This window comes from Falco cherrug, chromosome 1 (assembly GCF_023634085.1).
Source record: "Falco cherrug isolate bFalChe1 chromosome 1, bFalChe1.pri, whole genome shotgun sequence".
Classification (NCBI taxonomy): domain Eukaryota; kingdom Metazoa; phylum Chordata; class Aves; order Falconiformes; family Falconidae; genus Falco; species Falco cherrug.
In genome coordinates this window covers 88,284,233-88,309,224 of record NC_073697.1, presented here as the reverse complement: position 1 = coordinate 88,309,224, position 24,992 = coordinate 88,284,233, and the positions used below count along the sequence as shown (strand labels likewise).

Sequence of the window (24,992 nt, the reverse complement as noted above, 5' to 3'; positions counted from 1 at the left end):
CCCGGAGCAGCGGGAGCCCGCGGGGCAGACGCCCTCCGAGAGGGGGTCGCGGAGGGAGCCGGGCCCAGCGGAGGGGCTGTCGCGGCGGGCGGGAGCCGGTTCCCGCGGAGAACACGGTGAAGCCGGGAGCGATGTGCCTGCGCGTCGCGCCCAGCCGTAGCCCAGCGCTGGGCGGGGCCTGGCCGCCGGGTGGGCGGGGCCTGGCCTCAGCGGCGGCTCCTGCGGTGGCAGCGCCCTCTAGCGGCCGGCGCACGCTGCACGGGGCCGGACGAGCCGCGGTCGGTGCTTTCGGCCGTGGCGCGTCTCCACGCCGGGGGCCAGAAATGGGGTGAGGCTTCCCAAAGCGCCGGGGGCTTCCTACAGCGCCGGTGGGTGAGCGGATGGCCCGGTGTGCCCCCTGGGTCGGGCGGAGGGGGGCTGGCGTACCGGCACGGTGCGGCGGGCTGGGGTTCCTTCCTGCAGGCTGGGGAGGTCTGCCTGCGTGTGCCCCCAGGCCCACCGGGACTCGGTGCCCGGGGTCCCTCGGCCCCGCAGTGGAGACCCCCGCCTGCGGTACGTGCGGGTCTGAGTTTGCACATCACGTTGCGCATTCAAAAAGAAAAGGTTGGGTTTTTTAGAGGGCTTTTACTAGAGGAAATGAAAAAATATGTATCTGACATATTCGAAGAGTTGGTTTCAACTTGCATCCTGACTGTGCCAGATGTTCCCCAGATGTCAAAGGGAACCAGGCACTGAAACAGCAGAACACATTTAAGTTCTAACTTTGGTATTGTCAAAGAATGAAGAGTCCTGGGTTTGTTTTGATTTTTCTTTCACTTAGTAACTTTGATATCTATTAATTGTCTACTAATCTCATTGAAGGTGAATTAGTTCCTTTTTTTTCCAGGCATTGTGAAGTCTATACACGTCCTGGCTGCTGCCCAATCTCTGCTTTTTGGGTTGGTGTGGTGCTGAGCAGCTCTTGGAAAAGCGCTGTGAACATCGGCAAGGATTGATTCATGCCGCAAGGGTAAAAACAGAGTGCTGGGCTCCTCCATGAAGGCGTATAAGTCTCATCAACTTGAGGCTTGCCTCTTTAGTGCTGGCCTTGACAAAAAGGTTTCAGGACACATGGAAGAGTCAAAGGCTGCGGGAGAGGTTGGAAACCACTCCAGTCTGCTGATGAAGCCCCATCGGCAGGGCCCAGCATCCTCGGGAGTGGCAGCAGGGCAGAAGAGGGGCTTTGGTCCCGGGGGCAGGACTTGGCTGGGGCAGTCCTCGCCTCCTCCCCAAGGAAAGCGGGGTGGGGAAAGAGCGTGCTTCTGCCTTGGCCGCCCCTTCTCCCTCTCCTTTCCCTTCTTTCCCTTTCTGCCTAAGTAAGAAAGCAACATTCAACTAAAATTTAGTGTGCAAAAAAAAGCATTTTTTTCAGTGCACAATTCTGAAATCAACATGATTTCCATTACCTCGTCTGGGTGCAAGGGAGTCAGGTGCTCCGAACGCTCCCAGAGCATCTCTGCCCTGCAGGAGATGCTGTGCGTGGCACAGACTGTTCACAGCGTTTGGAGGCTGCAGCAAGTAGGCACGGGGTGACGGGTGTGCGCGGGCGCGTTGGCTGGCTGCCTGGATAAAACAGATCCAACGTGCATGCAGGGGCGTTCTTGGAGAGCTCTGTAAGGTGTGTTTTGTGTAGGTCTTTGCTGTTAAACCGAGGGGAGGCACCCGCGCGCTGCTGGTCTGCTGCGGGGCACCGGGCACGGAACGGAGCCGGCGCTTCCAGCGTGCGCGGCGACTTCTGGAAGGGAATGGTGGCGGAACATTTTTCTGACGTGCTTGTGTTGGGCTTTGTATCCATATGAATCCCTAAGGACCTTTTCCGTGTTGAAGTCCTCGGAATAGCCCGGGGATGTCTGGGACGGCGTGGCTCCGCCGGGCCGCCAGGGGGCGCGCCCGCAGCCGGTTCCGCGGGGGGGCCGCCCGTGCCTTCCGGCTCGGTGACCCGGCAGCGCAAGGCGAGGCCATGGCCGCCTGCTGAGGTGCGGAGCGCGGCCGGGCGGCGGCGGCGTGGCTGCCCTCGGCCTCTCGTTGCCCGCCGGCCGCTATCGAGCCTGGGGCTGGAGCGGGCCGCCGCCGCGCTGGGCTTCTGGCGGGGCGGGGCGGGCCCGGCGGAGCCCCAAGGGGGTGGCGCGCCCCCCCGGCCCCAGGAGCTGCCAAGTCTGTCACCGCCTGTTCCACAGTTTTGGGGTGTTTTTTTACTGGAAGCGGTTGTGCGGCAAAGCTGTTTCATACTCTCTCTGTTTAGGGTGAGGACCGGCTTTCGCTGGTGGGCCGAGCGCCGTGGTGGGCCGTGAGCCAGGCCGTACCCCTGGGCCCCGTGGCACTCTGTGTCCCGTCAGCTGAAGATGAAGACTGTCCTGATGGTGGCGGAGAAGCCTTCCCTGGCGCAGTCCATCGCCAAGATCCTCTCGAGAGGTAGGGAGGGAAGCGTGGAGTTCTGTCCCGCTGGTTCTACCAGTGGCACCGTCCAAGTGCTCTTGAGCACGGGCCCCAGCTGCGGGGGTACCGGTTAGTTGCCTGGGGGCAAACTGATGCGGAGGTTGCCAGGCATTGCTGTGGGTAAAGTGAGATGGAGAAACATCCCGGGCAGTTATCTTGGGGCAGCTGCCGCTGGGAACCACAGTTGCAGTTTATAAAAGAACTGGGTGGCCTTTCACATTCGGATTATTTTTATGTGCTGGTGCCTATACAATCCAAGAATCAAGGAATCTGGGGTTATACTTTATGTAACTGTGGCATATGTTAGTGCACAGCGTTTCCAGAAAGTGTCAATCAAGTAGCTGTGCTGAGATTTTTGAAGCTATAGTAAATATTTTATAAACCACGTGGAAAATAGAATGAGTTAATTATAACTGTGCGGGTCTAGAAAACTAGCTGTATTTTCATAAGGATTTTTTGGTGGGAGGGAAAGGATGGAGGAGAAAAGGAATAGTTTCAATTGAAAATGAAATGTGCTTTAAAAAAGGTGTAAAGCGATAATTAACTGAAATAAAAACATTGATTAAATGAGTAGAATTTTGCGACCAGGAAGACCCTAGCCATAAGATCTAAGAAAAGGAGGATGTGATTTTGAACAAAGTAACTTATTGCAATAGTTTTTCTTGTTGACATTTATGATGTTATTTTCACAGGAAACATGTCCTCTCGCAAGGGACTGAATGGTGTGTGCTCTGTGCATGAGTACACTGGATCATTTGTAGGACAGAGTGCCCATTTCAAGATGACATCTGTGTGCGGTCATGTCATGACTTTGGATTTCATAGGTATGTGTCTGTCCATAAGATATTTTAACTGATACCACTTGTTGAGCTGTCAAGGACTTCTGATAGGAAAATGGTTATTGTGGAAGTCATTCAGGAAGAGTTTTCAGGACAGAAGTAGAGAGAAAAGGAGGATGAAAATACCACTGGGGTCAGAAGTTCTTGATTTTTATTTGTAGATGTCTGGCAGACTTCTTGCATGACTTTGATCGTGCCACTTACCTTTTCTGTGCCTGAATTATGTCCCTGGAAAATGAGGGGAGGCAAGGTTCAATTCAGATGAAAAATGATTAAAGGGTGCGGAGTCCAAAAGGATGTTTTCTGAAACATTGTAGGTTATTACTGCAAAATAGATGTCTGCTAAGGATTATGCACAAAGGATCCTGTCACTAACTTGCTTTGAAATTGTTGGACTAGTCGTGTAACTACTGTATTTCCTCTAATGGTAATTGCCTCACAAGTTTTATGAGGACTGAATTTTGAGTTATTCACACAGTGCTTTAAAGAGGTTTGGTTTTGTGTAGCTGCTAAGCAATGTTATTAATGGTTACTTCAGAGAAATGGAACTGAACAAATGGATTGTAATGTAAATCATAAGTAATGAACAGTAAAACAGACAACGTGCATGTTATATGTGCACTGTGAAAACAAGGAAAGAAAGCTATTTCCTCTTGGCTTGAGCAATTACTGTACAGCCGAAAGTGTGTTAAAATTTCTAAAAGATGTGTAGTATTTACTTTTTTTTACTTCGTATGTCATGTTTCAAAGTGATAGTTGCAATTCGTGTAAAAAGCTAAGGCGTCCCTTGATACACAGTAAAGCAAGATGTGTTAGTGTAGAAAATTTTCCAATATGAATTTTGAAAGCAAAGTTTTGCAAAGTAACGTTTTTTTTTAAATATAGATTTATAGCTCTACTTCACATACTTCTACTTTTCAGGAAAATATAACAGCTGGGACAAAGTGGATCCAGCAGAACTTTTTAGCAAAGCTCCCACAGAAAAGAAAGAAGCTAATCCAAAACTGACCATGGTGAAGTTTTTACAGGTATTCTTTTTTATGAGTAGTGTTTGAGAGATATCTTTTTCTCTTGGCATTCTTTTTCTTTATTTCATCTGGACCATATTCCATTTTCAAACATTCATTGTTTGTATTCTTCGTCTTTAGATACAAAGCAATGAGACCTATTTTTATCCTGCAAGAAAAAGAAGTGAAATTATTCTGTGGTTCTGGAAAGCAATAAAAAATACTAATAAAGTTGAAAGAGATGTAGCATGTTGTTATGAATTAGCCTTGCTTTCTAAAAAAAATACTCATAAAGTTAGGCAACTTTATTTAAGAACCAAAAGTATAACCCTCTTCCAGCCCTTAGAGTGGATCAGTTATGTTCACTCTAGTATAAAAAAACTGAGTCTGTCTTCACAACAGATAGTTTTCTGTTGGAGGGCAATGCCAGAGGACTCTGTCCTTTAAAACATTTGTTACTTATCTTCCCTCTACTGAGGCAGACAGGCCATCTGAATGTAGTGTTTCTCACACTGCAGACTTGAATGTTTGATTTAGCGGGTCTATTTATCTGCTTCCCAAAAATGGGCGGTGTTTGGCACTATGCTGTACAATGTGCTAGCGTTCTTCTAGGGTTGAAAAGAAGTATGTTCCTAAATTAGGATTTTCTTCCCTGCAGGAAGCAACTTTTTGTCATGGTTATATCTGTCTCAGTAATTTTACTGTTTCTTACACTGTCTGAAGTCTTTGCCATGTTGAATTCACTTTTGCCATCACCTTCTGGGTTTTTTGATTGTTGATATCCTGTTTCTCAAAATTGGAGCATTAGGTGCATGTTTTGGTTCTAGCTTATAAATGCCTTCTTTAAAATAAGCCTGTGTTAGTTACTGATCACTCTTCACATGCACCCCTCTGAGAGGCAAGCAGTAGTTGGATGCTTTTACAAAATAAAACTTTCTGAAAGGCAAGCACATGGGGTGTGAAACTGATTTCTGTCAGATTAAATTCATACTTTGTGGTATCTTTATGAACTAAAAAAGTGGTTTTTGTTTTGTTTTTGTTTGTTTTGTTGGGTTTTTTTAATGAAGTAGAAATTAAGGTACAGAAAGGGGAAGGGACTGTGCCCAGGGTTGCATACACGTATTGTGGCAGTTTCAGGAGACTTCCATTGCTATAGAGATATGCTGATTTTTTTCAGGCCCTGCAGAAAAGCAGCATGTAGGCAGACTTGTGCTCCCATGAAGCAGCACAGCTTGCTTCTCTCTTTGACCACTGTTCCAGTACATGCAGACTTCTTGTCACTTCTGCTATATTCTTCCAATACTTTTTGCACCAAGTAAATTATCACTGGTACTTTGAAGTAGAAATTAAAAGTACACAGTTAGTGAGGGCTAACTCTTTCTTTGAGTTGCTGAAGAACTGTGCTAATTTTTCTCACAGGTGGAAGGAAGAGGTTGTGATTATGTTGTGTTGTGGCTGGACTGTGATAAGGAAGGAGAAAACATCTGTTTTGAAGTAAGATTTCAATTTCTAAGACTTATAATACTGTACTGGATTTGTGACATACAATACTAGCAGTGTATTGTTTTATTGGAATATACAGTAAAATTCAAGCTAAGTTGAATAATGTTTTAAAAGCATGGAGGGTATTGGTAGAAAAACTTGTGTGCTTTTGAACTCCTAAGTTAAAGAGTATAAATCAGTTTCATAGATGTTGCTCATCTGAGGTGAATGCTTAGGTTTCTTAAATGTTAGAACTTTCCAGTGCTTTGGGACTTGGTCTGTATTTCGCAGCTGGCGTAGTTATTTTGCTGTCCTTATAAAACTTCATTATTAAGCAATTAGACACTTTTGAGCTTGGAGACTGCTTTTAGATGTAGGATTACTGCAGGAATTTGGACTCTGCACATACAAGGTATAGAATTAAAACTTTCATATGCAAAGATGATTTCTTAACATCCTATTCCCAGAGGTCTACTTGAAGAGTATTCTTTATTTTTGTTTAAAGAAGCACATCTTATCAAGTAATTGTTTTAAGTTCTTTAAATGCCACTGTATCATAACTGGGCCCTGGCAATACGTAGGTAGAATAAGCCCAGATAGAAACTGGTATGTTCTTACCAAAAGGTGTTGCAGCTGCACTGGTGAATGTCTTTGCACTTAGCTACGATTAGTTCTTCACTTCCAGCAGTTGCTGTTTAATAAATAAATCCTTCAGTTTTTCTAATTCCTAATATGCTTCTGAGTGGATAGACAAATACTGCTTTTGCTTATTAGTTAGTGTGTTGGTGTGACACCTTAGTGAATTAAAAAAGTAGTTACATATAAGCGAATATTTTTTGGAGAGTGGGTTTTTTTTCTTTAGAGAGAAAAACTAAGTTAAGCCCTTACTTTTCAAATACTCTTAAAATATGCTTCTGATCTTCATTAGGTTCTTGATGCTGTTCTTCCTGTTATGAACAAACCTCGTAGCACCGAAAGGACGATTTATAGAGCTAAATTCAGTTCTATTACTGACACCGACATCTGCAATGCCATGAATCACTTGGGAGAGCCCAATCGCAATGAAGCTCTTTCAGTGGATGCCCGCCAGGAGTTGGATCTTAGAATTGGCTGTGCGTTTACAAGGTGACAGCTTAGATTACAGACAGGTTTTTGAAAGGTTCAGGAGTACTGCTCTGTCCACTGTCATGGTTTAACCCCAGCCTGCAACTGTGCATCACACAGCCACTCACTCACTCTCCCCACCGCTGGAATGGGAGAGAGAGTCAGAGGGTAAATAAAAGTGAGAAAACTTGTGGGTTGAGATAAAGACAGTTTAATAGCTGCGCATGCAAGCAAAGCAAAATAAGGAATAATTAGTTCACCACTTCCCACCGGCAGGTGGGTGTTCAGCCATCCCCAGGAAAGCAGGGCTCCGTCAGGTGTAACAGTTACTTGGGAAGACAAACACCATCACTCTGAGCATCACCCCCTTCCTCCTCCTTCCCTCAGCTTTATACACTGAGCGTGACATCATACGGTATGGAATATGCCTTTGGTCAGCTGGCGTCAGCTGTCCTGGCTGTGTCCCCTCCCGACTTCTTGTGCACCCCCGGCCTGTGGGGGTGGTGTGAGAGCAGGAGAGGCCTGGGCACTGTGTAAGCGCTGCTCAGCAATAGCTAAAACATCTCTGTATTATCGATGCTCTTTCCCGCACAAATCCAGAACATAGCCCCATACTAGCTGCTGTGAAGAAAAGCAACTCTGCCCCAGCCACAAGCTGTGCCCACAATGTACATCTCGGAACTCTGGTGGCTGTTTCTGCTCAGCACCAAACTGAACAGTTTTATGCACAGACAAATAAAAAGAAAATAAAAATTGTTTTACAGCTTTAACTGAGCTAGGTAAAGTACTTAGAGCAACTATGGTATGATCTTATGATGTTCTCCCACTTTTCTCTGGGAATAAACAGGATTCAGTGGGGCAAAGTAATTTTGAATTAGGTGTAAGAGATGATATTTCTCAGAATGCTTTTTCCTGATGCCTGAATGATTTAATAAATTACTCGTGTTTGTGTGTATAACTTAATGAAAACTTCTGCTTTTCATAGGAATGAGAATGTTAATGTACTTGTTCTTGGGGTTTTTGTGTTTTTGTTTTTCTCTCTCTCAGGTTTCAGACTAAATATTTCCAGGGGAAATACGGGAACTTAGACAGCTCCCTTATCTCCTTTGGGCCGTGTCAGACTCCAACACTTGGATTCTGTGTTGAAAGGCATGACAAAATCCAGTCATTTAAGCCTGAGACTTACTGGGTGTTGCAAGCTAAAGTAAGTTTTACAATATGTGTTTGTATACGAGGACCATACATTTTTAACAAAGAAATGCACTTATATGTTCATTTTGTTCATTCATAAATTTGTAGCTGCTGACAAGAATTCACAATGCCTACAATTTACTCATGTGTTCTCATTCAGTTCACATGTGTGTCACCATTCTCTCGAGAACACATTCCAGGATGTCAGTTTTGTATTTCAGTAGTTATTGTCTGCTGCTTTATAAGAATTTTTCAGTGCTAACCATCTAAGCTTAGATTCAGCCAAAAAGAATACTTAAAACGGTTTTCTTTTGTTCCCTGGGGTCCTTGGACTGACTCTGTTGTTAATTTGAATCCAAGATTAATTAGGCTGCCAACAAACACTAGCATTGCCAAGTATTGGAATTTTAAAGCAAATAAAATGCTCATTGTGTTAATTGGCAGTTGAGCTCTCTGAGTACTTTGGCAGCTTATGGCAGTTTTATAGCCTCGCTGCTGTCCAAGCTCTGAGAGCAAACCAATATGGTTTTACTGCTTGTGATGACAAGGATTTTTTTAAACAAATAAGGGATAGATGGTAAAAAGTTGCCATTTTTAGATTTTAAAATAAAGGAAGATGAAATCTGCTGTCTACTGTCATCTCCCTTCTGACACGTCTCGTGTCATGCTAGGAAATATTTGTGCCTGTTTTCAGAGTTTAGTGCTTTCTTACATTGGTTGCTTCGTAGTTATTTTTGTACATGGGAGTTAAACCACGACCTAGTTACAGTTTAATACATATGATTGAATTTGCTAGATCAAAATGGTAAACTTAGAATTTCTGCCCATTTCAGCCTTTACTGTTCCCAGCACTAAAACCAAGAACAGTATTTCAGTTAACCGCAGGAATAATTCCAGTCATTCCCTTGGCCCCAGAACTCAAAGTACTCCGTCTTTCTCAAAAAGCCCTGTGAAAAAGAGTACAAGTGCATGTTTGAAGCACTTGTGTCCTAGGACAGGTGGTGTTAGGATTTGCTTGCTGGATTATTGTTCGAAATGCGCTTTCTCATGCTTCTGGTAATAGTGTTTGGGTTTTTTCCCCCTCCAAAAGGTGAACCCTGAAAAAGAAAGTTCTCTTACTTTGGATTGGGATAGAGTGAGGGTATTTGATCGTGAGATTGCTCAAATGTTCCTGAATATAACAAAGATGGCAAAAGAAGCAAAGGTAAGAATATTCACTAAATGTCAGTGGAGCCCTCTTTCATATAAAGGAAATTAGTATGTCATTTGCTGCATATTGAGGTTTTTTGTTTGTTGTTGTTAAAGACTAGTGTAGAACGTCTGTATCTTGGATTTTAGTCCATTCAGCTTTGTGTAAATGAGAATAGAAGGCAAGAGATTTTTTTATTGTAGTTCATATTATGATAGTGTGGTCATCCCAGCAGAAGCCCCTTCTTAGTATTGACTTTGGAAATGATCATCGCTCGTGATAGGAAGTCTTCATTACTAAACCTGCTAAGAAATACCATTCAGATCTCTCTGAGCAGACCTCTTATTTCCTGTGAGACATTGTATAAATCAGAATTTAATTACTTATATGGCAATATTCCTGTAGTTAGATTTTTAATCGTGTATGGTACAGTCTTTATAGCCAATTAACTTCTAGTTCTGCTCTGTTCAATACTTGTTTGACAGTATGTTTGGATTTAAGTGCTTATAGCCATCAAGGTTCAAAGACTGCATGAAGCTTTTACAAATCTGGATCCGTACAGTTAGGACCCCTAAATGCTTGTAGTGCTGAAAGTACGTGCTGCTGAGGTAAATGGGAAGTAACAACAGCAATACGCCATCTTGCTGTGTTCCCAGTTGTAGGACTGACCTGGTCCATAGCACAAAGGGACCTTAGGACTGTAACTTTAGAATATAGTAAAATTGTCTCCAGGCAGATTTTCTAAAGTAAAAATACATTAGTGGCTACTGTTTTAAGAAAACAAAACAGATGTGACAATAGATAATGGTAGGTATGCCACATGTTTATAGGCATGATTGAAATTACACATTTACCAGTTACCAAACTTCAAAACTTTTACTGGGAAAATGCTATTTTCTAGGTAGAATCTGTGAGTAAAAAAGAGAAGGTGAAGCAGAGACCACTGGCTCTGAACACGGTAGAAATGCTACGAGTGGCCAGTGCTGCTTTAGGTATGTGTAAAAGTTCAGATTTTCACACTGTTTTAAAGCAAAATATTTTGGCTTCTCAGATGAAATAATCAAGGACATACCAAATATAGTTAGATAACCTCCTCTCCTTGTAATACATCATTCTGGGGAAAGGATCAAATTTAGAAAGCTTGTCAAAAGTGAAATGTTGGTAAGATCAAGGTACAAAAGTCTTATGGAAAGGACAAACCATGATTTATTTAAATGCTTTGATAAAGTACACTTTCAAATGCAGCAGACAAATCATAATCACAGTAATTTGTGACTGATTTTTGCTTTTTCCCTATCCCATCTTAGGAATGGGTCCACAACATGCCATGCAAATAGCAGAGCGTCTTTATACACAGGGTTATATTAGCTACCCTCGAACGGAAACTACCCATTATCCAGAAAATTTTGACTTGAAAGGATGTTTGAGACAACAAACCAATAATCCTTACTGGGCAGAAACTGTGAGTATGCAGAGCAAAACCTGTACTGATTATTGACTAGTCTGTGTTTTAGAATATATCTTACTTGGTGTATTATGATTTACAGGTCTTCAGAAACAATAAATATCTGTAATTGCTTTTCTTTATGGATGTTGTATTGTTATGGATTTGATCTGCAAAGTTTTTAACCTGCTAAGAGACCCCTGTTTCCCACTTCAGCCAGCCTGTTTTCTCTCTCTTCGTTCACCCAGGTAAAAGCATTGCTATCAGAAGGCATTAATCGTCCAAGGAAAGGCCATGATGCAGGAGACCACCCTCCCATCACCCCAATGAGAGCTGCAACAGAAGCAGAATTAGGTATAGGCAAATTCAGTAGTGTTGGAACACTGGATGAGGAAAATCGTTCCTTGAGGTGTAGGAGCCAGTTTGAAAATCCCTGAGTTTCAACAGAAAACAGAATTACTTGAATGGCAGGAAGTGAATAGAGCTTGGGCTTTATCTGAACTTAAACTGCTGGTGACAGTGGAGTTCACAGCTGGTCTGCTCTTCAGTAATTGATCCTAGGGACCATGGTAGTGCTGAGAAAAAGGAGTAGTTGACAACTGAATGCCTGCATTCTCTAGGAGAAATATGTCCCAGAATAATAGCTTCCAAGTATTGAAATTCTATTGTATTCTTGTGCTTGTAGGTCAAATTTCAACTGCATTTTAATTTAGTCTCTGTGGTTTGTGGGCTTTATGTTAAGGTGTAGTATTTCAATTTGTGCACACTGTGATCCCTCAAAAATTATTTTAAGGTTATAATAAAGTGTAGGGAATGTATTGTATTGTTTATTAGATATAGCTGAGATTGTTGTAGAAGATTGATAACTTCTGGTTTTCATGAACTGGTGAAATAACCTCTGACAGAAAAATTTTTTTAAGCAAAAAAGAAAAATCTTTTCTGCTTCACACTGTCATTCAGACTTGTTGCAAGACTGGGAGATAGGCTGGCTAAATTGGCGGTCCTTTTCCAAAAGCATCTGCATGCAGCTCATGTCTGTATGACATCATGGTTTTATAGGCTGGAAGTTTTAAAAAAGAAACTGGAAGAATTTTTGAATGTTACTTTCTTTTAGGTACCAGTTTTTCCTGTGCTATCTGTGGAAATCTGGTACCTTTTAGTGCAGATTTTATGTAGAGCTACAGGATGTGAGTTCTGTGGGTAAGATGTTGTTTATCCTTAGGTGGAGATGGATGGCGACTATATGAGTATATAACTAGGCATTTCATAGCCACTGTCAGCGCTGATTGCAAGTACCTACAAACCACCATTTCTTTCAGTATTGGCCCTGAACGTTTTACCTGTATTGGAAAAGTGGTAACTTCGCCAGGTAAGACTAATCAGGGAATAAGTAGTTAGCTACAGACCTATTTTTTTTTTCCCTGCATTAATACATTGAATGGATATAAAGTGACACTTTGGGGACAAGGACAATTTTAAAGATATTTTTTAAGCTATGAAGACCAGAGACCAAAGCTTTGTCTTTGTTTCCATACTTCAATGACAATAGAAAAAGTCTTACTTTTCATGTAGTCTGAAAGTTTCAGTGCCACATTTGCCAGTGTGAAGACCAGTCATTTTACAGACAGCAGATGTCTTTTGGGGGATAAATTACACAAAGGCCAATTTTTTTTTTTCTTGGGCCTCTGTAAAAAGAATGTAGCACCACCACTGATATTTTTGTGGTAAGCTGGCCCAGTAGCCCTTATTACATTAATATGATGTAGTATTTGTATTTCCTTTTTAAGAAACTTTTCCCATCCATCCTGGCACTGTGCTTTCATTCAAGGGAAGTGTTTACTCTTTTTTTTCATACATCTGATGTGGTGTAGTGAGAGATACTGTCTTGTGGTACCGTGTTTCCTCAGTATTCCTAGCCTCAGGCATTTTCTGCATGGTATGGCAGACAACTTCTTAACACTGATCTGTAAAATGCAGCCCAAGTTAAGACCAGAAACATACGCCTTGGCTTTTTGAAAGCTGTGAAGGTAAGCTGTCATTATTTTTTTTTGTTTCTTTCTTTACCTCCAGGGTTCACAGAAATTATGCCATGGCACAGCATCCCATTAGAAGAGAGCCTTCCCCACTGTGACAAGGGAGATCTTTTTCCAATTGGTGAAATAAAATTGCTGGAAAAGCAAACTAGTCCTCCTGATTACCTGACAGAAGCAGAGCTTATCACTCTGATGGAAAAGCATGGCATTGGTAGGAACTTGCTTAACTTAGATTATCCTGTAATACATCCACCAAGAGTGCAAAGAGTCTGAATTGCTCCTTTGAACTCTGTCAGTAGCGACCTTTCAGTAATTATTTGAATACATACAGTAATTATCCCTTTTCCCCTTCAAATCACAGTGTCTGTAGCAGCTCTTAGCAGATGGTAGATTGTCTTTTCTCCCATATTCCTTTCCCTTTCTTATCCTCATGCCTCATTTCTGGCCAAAGCAGTATCCTTTCATAACATGTCCGTGTCACTTCCCTGTCAGAAAGACATTCTTCCACCCATCAGGTATCTCCCCACTCTTAGGAATGATTTCTTGTCTTTACAGCTTGCTTCAGCTTTGCGGGCTCCAGTAGTCCTTGTATATCTTATTATACAGTTTACCATAATATTACTTTTCTTTTTCAATCTGACTTGTTTCTGTTGGTGCATTTTCATAAATTTTTCCAGTCAAAACATATCATACTCTACTGTGTTCTTCCGGAATGAGTGATTGTGAGTGTCTTCCTTGGAAGAGACAAAAGGATTAAGGTTAAAACATATGTTTCAGACTTCTCAGAACTGAAAATTAATGTAAGAATTACTAGAGAGAGAAGTTATCCACTGGAAGTTGGTTAACAGTGAAAAGGTATCTAAATTTTAAGCAGTCTCAGGAGCCTTATAATTTGACATAAACCCAGAGAAATCAGGAGTAATTCGATGAAAACTTTTTGTTCAGGATGGATATATTGTTTTCCTTTGTGTGGCAGGAACTGATGCAAGTATTCCAGTCCACATTAACAACATTTGCCAGCGAAACTATGTCACAGTGGAGAGTGGTCGGAGACTAAAGCCTACAAACCTTGGCATTGTTCTGGTTCATGGTTATTACAAAATAGGTCAGTTAAATATTCTTTTTGCATCCTTTTACCTTCTTTTCCTTCAGTATGTCAAGGGCTGTTGTCACTGTATAAGTAGCATTTCTGTCTCAAGTGATGCATCTGGGAAAGTATTACTAATTCCAAAGATTAACAATTGAAACTTGTTTATTTTGATGTCAGTTTATGTATGGTTTTCTACCCCCATTTTTTGATCTTTCATTGCTGCTTCTCTGTTGATGCTGTTTCTGGTTTTCTGTTAGATGCAGAATTGGTTCTTCCTACAATCCGCAGTGCTGTGGAGAGGCAGCTCAACTTAATAGCTCTGGGTAAAGCGAATTACCATCAGGTCCTGGAGCACACCCTTGACATTTTCAAAAGGAAATTTCACTATTTTGTGGATTCTATTGCAGGTAAAACCTTTTACATGTGAAGTTCCCTACAATTACTTAATTGTTGCAAAAATGCTAGTAGAAAATAATGTATTAGGTTCCTTTTTCAGAGGTTTAGACTTACTGAAAAGTTGTGCCAGGACTGTAAGTTTCCAGTGAAATTAAATTGCTGTCCAAAAGGAAGTGGACTGAATCATGGCTCCAAAACTGTACTTCAGATTTTTTTGTGACTGTGTAGTGCTGAGTTTTTTAAAACTTCAGACTAGCTGAAGTGCTTAACCTTGTGTGTTTGTGCATGCTCAGTGCAAAACACTGTGTATTTAAAGTCTTTGTAAACAAGGAAGAGCATTGTGACTAAAATATTTTAATTCTCACTTCTTCACAGGTCTTGTAGATGATTTTGTGCGAGATTTCCTCATAAGAGCTGGAATTCTAACATAAAAATGATTATCTCTTTGGCAGGTATGGATGAACTGATGGAAGTGTCTTTTTCACCCTTAGCTGCCACGGGTAAGCCTCTTTCCCGCTGTGGTAAATGCCATCGTTTCATGAAGTATATTCAGGTATGTTGACCTCATGTTTGGAATTTAAATTTCACTTTCTGGGGAGCATTGAGTAGAAACCCCTTTGCCATTATTGAATTTGGATTAAAATGTAGTTGCAAAGAGTGCATTTCTAAAACAAAAAGCTTGATGGAGGTTTTCCACAGGCAGCAAGCCAGAGAGCAGCCCTACTTGGATTTACTACAAGTTTTGAACTCTACTGGCACTGCAGTTTTTCAGGAGATTTGTATTCCATTTGCAGGCCAAACCAAGTCGTCTGCACTGCTCTCACTGTGATGAAACCTACAGTCTCCCACAGAATGGTACCATTAAACTCTACAAAGAGTTGCGATGCCCCCTAGATGACTTTGAGCTTGTGCTGTGGTCGTCTGGATCCAGGGGAAAGAGCTACCCACTCTGTCCATACTGTTACAACCATCCTCCCTTCAGGGACATGAAAAAAGGTAGGATTTCTGCAAACATGCAGGAATCAACTTCACTTGAAATAAATTAGGTGCAGTCTGTACAGTGTGCTTTTTAGAAGTTTTTAATCAGTGTTGTTTAGTATAAAGTGCCATTCAAATGAGATTACAGATGACCTAAAGTTCACATCAAACCTGCTGACCAAAATTTATTAACTCATTTCTGGGTACTTTTTATAAAGTAAGAAATTAATGTACATGCACGCAGAGTAGGTGACCTTCGTAACACTCAGTATGCAGTGAAAGACACTGAGATTCTGACATCTTGTGAATTGGAGTATGCTTGGTATGGATAGGGCTATAGATTAAGATCAGGTCTTGTGAGTGTTTTGATACTGAGTTAGACGGTGTGTCAAAAGCTGTTTGAGGAGCTAAGAAGGGGTAAAAGTTGCAGTTGGTTTGGTAACTGTGAGGCCAAAACTTACCTGAAGTAATGCTTTGAAGCTCCTAGCATCAGGAGCTTTTTGGCGTCTTTTTCTTACCATCTTTTAATTAAAAATGTCTTTGCACTAAGAGGGTATAGTGCAAGTATAAAACAGCAGTTAGGAGCTGGGCATTTAATTGAAAACATAATTACTTTCCGTCACTGATGTATCCAAACTGCCTGTACTGTACAGTGGCAGGATCTGGCAATTCTGAAAGCCATTCTAGAAGAAAATTTTTGAGCAAAGGATTATTCTGAATCTGTGAAAGGCAAGTTGCTATTTGGGGAGTGGTTAGTGATTTAGAAAACCTATAATATACTAAGCTGTCTTTGACTCCTGTGTCTCACTTCCTCCAGACTGGGTAGTGCGGGTAGTGGTATAAAGGATTCCTTGTAGTATGGTTTTACTCTTCTTCCACCAGGAATGGGCTGTAATGAATGCACCCACCCCACATGCCAGCATTCTCTTAGCATGCTTGGAATTGGGCAGTGCGTTGAATGTGAGAATGGGGTTCTGGTGCTAGACTCGACATCAGGTCCCAAGTGGAAGATGGCCTGCAACAAATGCAATGTGATTGTGCACTTCTTTGAGAATGCCCACAAAGTCCGAGTGTCGCCGGAGACCTGCGACTTGTGTGATGCAGCCCTTGTGGACGTAGATTTTAACAAAGCCAAATCTCCTTTACCTGGTGATGAGACCCAGCATTCAGGCTGCATATTCTGTGATCCTGTGTTTCAAGACCTGGTGGAGTTGAAACACGCAGCCATGAGGCACCCCATGCACCGTGGGGGACAAGGGAAAAGGCAAGGTCGAGGAAGAGGTAAAGGCCGGAGGCCTGGAGGAAGACTCAATCCAAAGAAACCCAAGGACAAAATGGCAGCTCTGGCTGCTTACTTTGTATAATGGCCACACAACAGAAAAATAAACTTCTTATAAAAATTTGTTTCCCTTCAAGTTAATTTTTAAGTATTTTTGATCTTCACTACTTTCCTGTTCTCTGAAAAGTTAAACACCTTAGATTTACACCTTCATTTAGTCACAAAACAAATTCTTCTTGATGATCAGTTAGTAACTGAATAAGCTTTAAAGCTTTTAATTGGAATTCATTGGTCCAAGTAGAGCTCACAAATAGTAGGAGACTCAAAAAGTCTACCTAGACTGTTACCTGTGGCTGATAGAAAGGAAATTAAATTTCCCTCTACTGCCCTTCCTGGGGCTTCTGTCAGCAGTACAAGCCAGGAGTGTAAAAGCTGATTAAGTGCTATGCTGCTGTAGTCTTTAGGTGTGGAATGAGACTTGTTTCATCTGACTTTGAATCTTCAAAAATAATAAATGATTGGTACTGTTATATTTTTAAGTTACATCTGCAATAGCAAGAGCACTACTTCAAATCTGTCTCTCTGCTGCATAAGAGGATATTGCCAAGAGACATACAAAATGGAAATTATAAATGTAAAGGGGAATATCTGCCTTAGCAGTGATTCCCAGATTATGGTCTATGCAGCCAAGTTGGTATCTTTTGGTCAATGGGTCCCAGTCCTGCTGCTGGAGGACAGGTGGCATACCTTTGCTGCTCTTTTCCTCTGAAGAAAAGGAGCCTCAGGGGAGACCTTGCCACTCTACAACTACCTGACAGGAGAGTGTAGCAAGGTGGGTGTCAGTCTCTTTTCCCAAGTAACAAGCAATAGTACGAGAGGAGACTGCCTCAAGTTCTGCCAGGGGAGGTTTAGATTGGATATTAGGAAAAATGTTTTCAATGAAAGGATTGTCGAGCACTGGAACAGGCTGCCCAGGGAAGTGGTTGAGTCCCCATCCCTGGAGGTGTTTAAAAGCCGTGTAGATGTGGTGCTTAGGGACACGGTTTAGGTAGACTGGTAGTGCAGAGTTAACAGTTGGACTCTATGATCTTAAAGGTCTCTTCCAATCTAAACAATACTATGAAATACAGTTTGTACTGTTTGTGCCCCAGATTGTCATATTGGTGTCAGTTAGTTTTGTCGTCAAAAGGACAGTGTCCTCATGGTTTTGTTTGGAGCTGTATCTAACCACTGTGGCACTGGGTGCCACACTGCAAAATCTAATTGTACAGATACATAATACTCTCTCCTTTCCTTCCATGTGCGCATAGCTGATCATGTCTGGTCATCTGGTCAAGTACAGTTTGTATCATCTGTACCCCCAAAACAGTTTCAGCACTAGTTGTGGCTGGGTGGGAGGATGCCATTGCAGTTTTACATGGTGCAAAGGCTACTGCATTTGAACACAGAATATGCAGGGAGCAACTTGACACGTGATTCACTGGCAACAGGGAGGAAAGACAAGTCCCTACAAAAAGGTAATGTACAACTCTGCTGTTTTAATTGGCACGGTGCGTGCATTTACCGAACAAGAGAACACAGACGAAACACCACAGCCCCAAGCCTGTTCCTCTGATCAAATGTTTATACAGTTACAGCTCAAACATGAACTATGTTTTAATAGTATTGCTTAAAAGACCCAGCCATAGGTAGAATGTCTTTCTGTGGTTCTTGTTTGTTTTTTTTCCTAAATATTAAATGTTCCTCCTGGTAAAAACAAATGGTCTTTGCTTCTCCCTTAGCCTGGAGTGAGTATCTTCTCATGTTTTAAAGATCATCTTGCTATAGTGTCTCAGAGCTGCAGATCTTGGCATAAACTAGAGTAGCTTTCAGGGTGCTTGTATTGATTCAGTTGTCCAAGTCCTCTCTTAGCTCTGTAGCCTGCTTTGGTACACTAGGATACTGCTCTGAAAATACCTGTGTGCTCAGCTGGCTTGTGCTGCTGAGAGCTGGCTGTTGGCTGGGATTTCCGTCCTACTTAAACGATGGCCCTGGAAGTGTGGGAAACCTCTCACTAGTCATTATTCATGGCTTTTGAGGGGTGCGAGAGCACTTTCCTCTTTCTCCAAGCATGGCTTTTATTTTGGCCAATTGCAGACAAACTTCTGCTTGTAAAATCTCTTTGCTGTATTAGCCCCGGTGGAAATAAAGTGCTGGGAACTTTCTCTCAAGTGCTTAGAATGAGCCATTGATGTGTTCTGGCAGATTTCAGTGGCTCCCTTGTAATTACTGCAAACAGCAAAGTTCTTTCTGATATAGGTATGTCAGTAACTGTGAACAGTTATTCCGAACTGTCCGTGCCTGTGGCTGAGGAGTGAAGGCATTGGGTTTGTGCTGCACCAGCAGCCGTGGAAGCTTGTCCTCCCTCTGCAGCTGGGCAGCGCGGGGTGGCTGTGGCCCTGGAGAAGGCTCACGGTGCGGGAGGTGCCACAGCGCCTGTCAGTGTTGTGGCCTGGCACACAGGCTGGTGGTGGCAATGGTCTCCAAAGTGGAGTGGAAAAAATGCAGGGGTGATGAGTGGTTTGGTTTCTGTGTAAAACTGACAGGCATATTCCTGGGATTGCTTTAAAAGGTACAAGAGAGCAAGAAACTTCTTAAAATTACGAAGTCCCTGGATATGTGTATCTCACCAACATTCAGGTGAAAACTGCATGTCTTGTGTTTATGGTTCTTACTGGGAAAAAAAGAAAAGAATTATGGCATATGAAATTTCAGTTTACATTCCATGGAAAAACCTCAGGGGAGTTTTTAGTACTTAGGAAGTTACCTTTGAAATAGCATCGTTCACTCAAGAGGGGAGAATTGATTTGGCTCCCATAGCTGATAAAAGAATAAAAATTGTCTGTGTGATACGGCTGCAATGCTTGTCCCTGCTGAGCTGGCATTGGTGTGCCCCAGGGAGCTTGCTTTTGTCGGCCTGGGGAGAGGGAAGTAGCAGTTGGTCTTCCAAGAAAGTTGGTGCTAAAAGACAGACAGTGCTCAGGAGTACAAAGAGGATCAAAATGCAGTCGTTTGTTTGTTTATTTGTTTTTTAAAATTCAGTAATTATTTTTGTATGAAAGGAAAAAAGAGAATATATCTCCGATAGGAGCAGGGAAAGAATACAGTGCAGACAAAAAGCACCTGACTGAAAGGGATCAGCGGCCATTTCATGGTCAGTAATACCGAAGGGGTGATTTCATTCTGTATCTAAGGTTACTCTCCTAAATCACTCAACTATTTAAAAACATTTCTTGTTTTTTGGAACTGCTGGTAGGGAGTGATTACAGCAGGGATGTTGCAGGATACAGGTCGCTGTAATTCAGTGTGGGAATATGAAGGGAAGAGGTGGTATAGGAATCTCCTTAACGTCAATGGCTTGGAAATCTCTGAAAACCTCAGCAGTCTCTGTTGCTGAACACAGTAAACTTTGTGCCTGATGCTTCAATCTGTCATGAATCCTAAAATTTTATTAGCTTCAGCAGGAGTTTAGAGCACTCAGATCCTTTACAAAATGGAGCGTCCAACTACTGAGTTAAAAGCCTGCTTAAAACTGTGATAACATTTTTATGTGATCCTCTGTGAAGTATCCCGGTATAAAAACAAGCAAGTTTTGAAAATATTAACGGTGCTTCCCGTTTCTTTTCAGAGATCTCTTGTAATTTTAAAAAAGTGTGAAGTATATTGTGTTTGCAGACTTTTTCAGTAAAATGGGGACAGCACATGAGAGAGTACTCTGAAATAAAGGTGTCTGAGAAGGAGAAGACAAGAAATCAAGGTACCACACATGCTTGCAGCAGTGTTATTTCACTGAACATGTACTAGTGCTTCTGGGTAGTTTGCTGTCTGTCCTGGCTTTGCAGCCTCTGGTATTTTATTCCTTCCTCCTCTAAAAATGTTCTGTTATATGCAGTTACCCCTGGCAGATGTTCCAATGTAAGGACAGAATCCTTACCACTCTTCTAATACCTGAAGTAAAAAAGTATTTCTAGTTGTGCATGCTGGAAACTGCTGCTGTTTGGAAGACATCACCTGTTCATGTCTAGATCTTTGAATGTTGAGGAGGAGATGGGAAATACAAATAGGATTAAAGATGTCGGGGGGGGGGGGGGGGAGGGGAGGGGGAAAGAGTTTGGAAGTTCGGGTGGGCTTTTTTCCCAAACTGAATATTCAGGTTAATGGCTTGATAAAACTATGTGTTTAATACTTCCCAAACGAAAGGCCTGTGTTTTACAGTGTTAAAAATCAGAAAGCCAGTAGACAAAGTAATAAACTTAGAGTCCTGTTTTTGGGAAAAACTTCTGCCATTTCTTGGTTGGATGAGATAAATGAATGGCATTGTGCTGTGGTACCACACTTCAGCGAAGTCACGCTGTTACACTGCTCTGTGTGAGGCAAGATGGGATTTTAGTTGATACGCTGTGAATTCCCAGAAGGTCCCCAAAGATCTATGAGCAGGGTCAGATTCTAGGTGCTTGCATCTTACTAACCTCACTGGGGGTTTTGATACCATAGTCTTTTTGTGAGTCTAGGATGCAGGATTTTCATTCACTCTTCTTGGAAGATTCCAGCTTGGGACAAAGATCCATCTAGTTTACTGACACTCTCCCTTTTCTACACCAGAGCTACTCTTGGACGAGACAGAAAAGGTTAAATTTGATTGGTGGATGTGGTTATTTAACTACAACTAGTTTGAGAAACAGGTCAGTTTGGTATAGTTCTCTTCAAACTCGCTATGGCTTTAGTGAGCAGTCTGTTGAAGCGACGGTGGCGTGTATTTTCGCCAGTGGTAAGGTTTTTAAAGCTAGTGCCAGTGTTTTGAAAGTGAATAGGCAACAACCTGGCTCGGCTGTGAAATCCGGCTTTGAAGCCAGTTTTTATAGGCGATTCAGTGGAAATGGAAACACGAAGGGATCGTGAGGATCAAGATGGGTGGGTGGGTGGGGATGGGGTGTCTCCGTGAGTAACTTTGGGTGAACCTGCAGCCTGTGCAGCCTTCCCAGCCGCAGGTACCGCTGCACCCGACTTGCCAGGGCGCGTAATTCTTTATAGTCTGATGTAGAATTAGGAAATCAGCGTTTTCGGGTGGGACAGCCTTCGGGCGGGAAGTGGCGAGCTCGGCGCGCGGGTGTCGCTTGCCAACGTGCGTCTGTTCCGCGCCGGCTGGTGCCAGCCCTCCCCGGGGGGCAGAGGGGGCAGCACTGCCTGCTCGTGTCAGGGAACTGCCGGCCGGCCCGCCCGCCCCGGGGGGCTCCCGCCTGTGTGTCCCCCCGCCCCCGGGGGGCTCCCGCCTGTGCCGCCCCGCCCGTCCGGCCACGTGGCTGCCGCGCCCCCCCGCATTCCAGACATTGTTCCCGGCCCCGCCCCCGCCGCGGAGGCCCCGCCCCACCCCCGCGCTTCGCTTAAAGGAGCCGCGCCGGCGCGGCTGCCCGCTGGCCGTGCCCTCCCCGGCCTGCCCCCTCGGCGCCCGTCCCTGCCCAGGGCAGGCGGCGGCCGGGCAGCGCGCCTCAGCGCGGCGCCGCCATGGCGCTGGACGTGGAGGCGGCTGGCGCTCCCCTGAGCTCTTTCCTGAGGGACTTCCCGGCGCCGCTGGGCCCGGCGGAGCCGCTGCCGTGGAGCTCCGCGGGCAGCGGCGCCCTGAGCAAGGCCGAGGTGCCGGGCGCGCTGGCCGAGCGGGCGAGGAGCCTCCTGGGCGGCAGGTGAGCGGCGGGCGGGCGGGCGCCCCTCAGGGCCGGCGCCGCGCTGACAGGCGGCGGGCGCGGGGCCGGAGCAGGTGCAGGCGGCGGGCGGCGCCTCCTGAGGCGCCTTCCCAGGCCCGGGGGCCGCTCGGGGCCGGCCGCGGGCACCGCTCAGCCTCTCGTGGGGGGTTCTGGCCCCCCGCCCCCCTCTTAACTGTTCTTGTGCGTATGCTCCTGAAAGCGGGGCTTCTAGCAGCGTGCTCCTGCCACAGGCCTGCCCGGGTCGGTGCCTCTGTAGTAACTCGGAGATGTTTCGCTCCCACTCTGGGTGCAGGAGAGATTACGTTTCTCTCCGCAGTTAGTGTGACAGGGCCATCCATTCCTGTGGTACAGGGCCAACAGCTGGAGCTCAGCTCCTATGGGAACCTGCGCGACACGCCTGCAGGCCTGCGGCGGGAGGGGGCTTGGTGGGCTGCAGGGCTGCCAGGCCTGGGCAGTGGGCCCACCGCACGGGCCTTTGGCTTCCCAGCCCTCTTGGGTTGTCTCGGCAAGTAGGACACGCTGGCATGGGCTTCTCAAGTAGATGTTTCCTCAAAACTTCCAAGAGCATGCTTGCACCGCCACTGGGAAACGCAGCACTTCTCTCAGCAATGTTTCTGTCAGTCCCTGATTTCAGGAGAGACGTCTTACTGCCTTTATCCTGACCAGTTTAGACTTCAACACCGCTAAGAATTTGGATGCAGCATGCTTCTTTCAGTCTCCACCAAAGAACAAGTTGTCTTGCTCTAACCTCTTATCTCCTGGTAACCTCTTGTCTTCGTGGCTGCTTCCTGAAGCACTTCAGTGGTAGGGCCTGCACATTCCAGGTCTTACAGAGTTCCTACCGTGGCCTGCTTAGGTAACGTGTTTGTTAAAGAGTGGGAACAGGGGTTATGGATGGCCTGAAAGAATCTAAGTGGGGAGCTGACTTTGTGCCGAGGGTAACTAGTGAAGACAAGGAGTTAAGGGAGGCCAGTTCTCTTTAGGTATATGCTGAATGTTACCTCATTACTAGCGGAATTTGATAGAAAACAGGGTTTGAATTACATGTCTGTCTACCATCTGGTGCATTTATGAACACTGGATAGGTATTTTTTTTTATTGTTGAGTAGGTATATTGTTGTTGAAAGTGTACAGGTGATTTTTAGGCATGCAAATTGCCATTAAAACATGAAGTTACTTCTTATATTACAGAGGTGCTCCTGGACATATCCTTCAGGTAGATGGTGTGCCTAAACCTGAAGTTGAGAAATGCATACAAAAAAAATGTTTTTTAGGCTGCAGTTGAAAAAAACCCAGATGATCATTGCGTTGCTTAGTCCTGTTTTAACTAAATTGCTCTTGAACAAAACATAGCTGTTGCATTCCTGAATGAGATTGCAAATTCATTGTATGCACTTAATCTTAGAACTCTGTGGAGCCGCAGTGGTTCTGGATGAGCACTTTAAAGAACACAGCAATGCCAGTCTTGAAAAATACTTACCATATGGTAACCCATTTGCTGCGTGGGGCAGGCTAATGTTTTCTAAAATACTTCTGAGAGGACGGTAGGAAGCTGTACAAGATATGGGGTATAGGTTCTTAAAACTGTAGTGATTTTTTTATAACAGCATTTCAGAGTTAACATATCTGCTAACATTCTGTTGTTCTCTAGTGGACATATTAACAGGTGGAAGCAGCAGAAGAGTGCTGCTTTTAGAGTGCTTTCATCTCACCTGTCACTTCTGGTGTTTACACAGAAAGGAGCCTGCCCTGTCAGAAGCTGCATTTTTCACATACCTGCCCTGCAGCCAGATCTGATTAGACAGCGTGCTTTGTGCAGCGTCTTAAGTTGCAAGCTGGAGGAAAAGAAAAAAGGAAAGAAAAAAAACCAGGACAGATTCCTAAAGAAAGTAAAGCAGAATACAAGTGCAGTAATCTATTTATCTTTCTTTTCACAAAATGTACTTGGAAAACAGAAATATGTAAGGAAAATGTTTTTACAAATTCTTGTGGCTGCCGACAGGCAAAACAGTGAAGCAACCCTGTGTGTGATGCTGTGTGCTTGGGTGCAGTGTATCGTGCCTAAAGTGTCAAATGTAGGGATCCCAGCAAATTTACAGCTCAGTTTTGGACTCCTATGATGCAAAGAAACCTCATTTTGCAATTTGAAAAAGGCTGCAGTTTCCTGTTGGGTGTGCTAACTTCTTGCATGTGGAGGAAAAGACCAGTAGAGCCCAAGAGAAGGATCTAGTATTTTGAAAGTGGAGGCCGCCTTCTCGTAATCCATGTAATTAAGGACCAAACCTGAAGTCTCTGATTGTGTGAGAAATCGCCAAACATTACGCTTTCTTTCCACGTTCACTGCTGCAGATCAACTCAAAATGCAGTTTCAAAGGTTAAATAAACTTCTTAATTGATCAGAATCCCCTAGATCCTTGCTAAAATAGATAGGGAATGTAAGGAAATAGGAGAAGGAAGGATGCTAAACATTTTAAGGAAAAACAAGGGGAGGGAGATGAAGCTTAGAAGACATTTAAAAGTTTGTGTAAAAGTTGTTAAAGGTGCAGAAGTGATGCCAGATTAGGAAGCGAGTTCACGAGAGGTCACTGTAGCTTAGATCCAGTGATGTGCTGTTGCAGGCTATCACAGTAGCATCCCTAACACGCAGATGGCAGCTCAGTGGAAAATACACACGTTCAAATATCACAGTGTCGATATAACTCGGTTTAACACCATGAAGATGTTATTGGATGTACCTTGCTGGCAGG

At 43.8% G+C, this 24,992-nt stretch overlaps 2 protein-coding genes across 8 annotated transcripts in view; both read left to right on the top strand.

Annotated features, from left to right (window-relative positions):
- Positions 1–242: 242 nt before the first annotated feature.
- On the top strand, positions 243–16,628 carry TOP3B (DNA topoisomerase III beta). 4 transcript variants are annotated; one of them, XM_005445226.4, is made up of 18 exons: positions 243–368; positions 2,282–2,451; positions 3,168–3,299; positions 4,236–4,342; positions 5,741–5,815; positions 6,732–6,928; positions 7,955–8,111; positions 9,189–9,302; positions 10,189–10,279; positions 10,595–10,749; positions 10,980–11,085; positions 11,954–12,100; positions 12,802–12,975; positions 13,741–13,869; positions 14,112–14,261; positions 14,703–14,803; positions 15,045–15,246; positions 16,111–16,628. In XM_005445226.4, the coding sequence occupies exons 2-18, from the start codon at positions 2,382–2,384 to the stop codon at positions 16,590–16,592; spliced, it is 2,589 nt and encodes an 862-aa protein (XP_005445283.2). In that variant the 5' UTR covers positions 243–368; positions 2,282–2,381; the 3' UTR covers positions 16,593–16,628. The 4 variants fall into 4 exon arrangements, with proteins under 4 accessions (XP_005445283.2, XP_027669850.2, XP_055560238.1 ...); XM_027814049.2 differs by having other exon boundaries at positions 307–328; XM_055704263.1 differs by lacking the exon at positions 243–368 and adding an exon at positions 1,941–2,015.
- A 5,299-nt stretch (positions 16,629–21,927) lies between these two features.
- PPM1F (protein phosphatase, Mg2+/Mn2+ dependent 1F) overlaps positions 21,928–24,992 on the top strand; it is a 28,119-nt gene continuing 25,054 nt past the window's right edge. Inside the window, exon 1 of one of the 4 annotated variants that reach the window (XM_055704312.1) lies at positions 21,928–22,224. In XM_055704312.1, coding sequence (XP_055560287.1) covers positions 22,049–22,224 — 176 coding nt within the window. In that variant the 5' untranslated portion in view covers positions 21,928–22,048. The remainder of the gene's footprint in view (positions 22,225–24,992) is intronic. The other 3 variants (XM_055704304.1, XM_055704298.1, XM_055704309.1) reach the window with 3 other exon arrangements.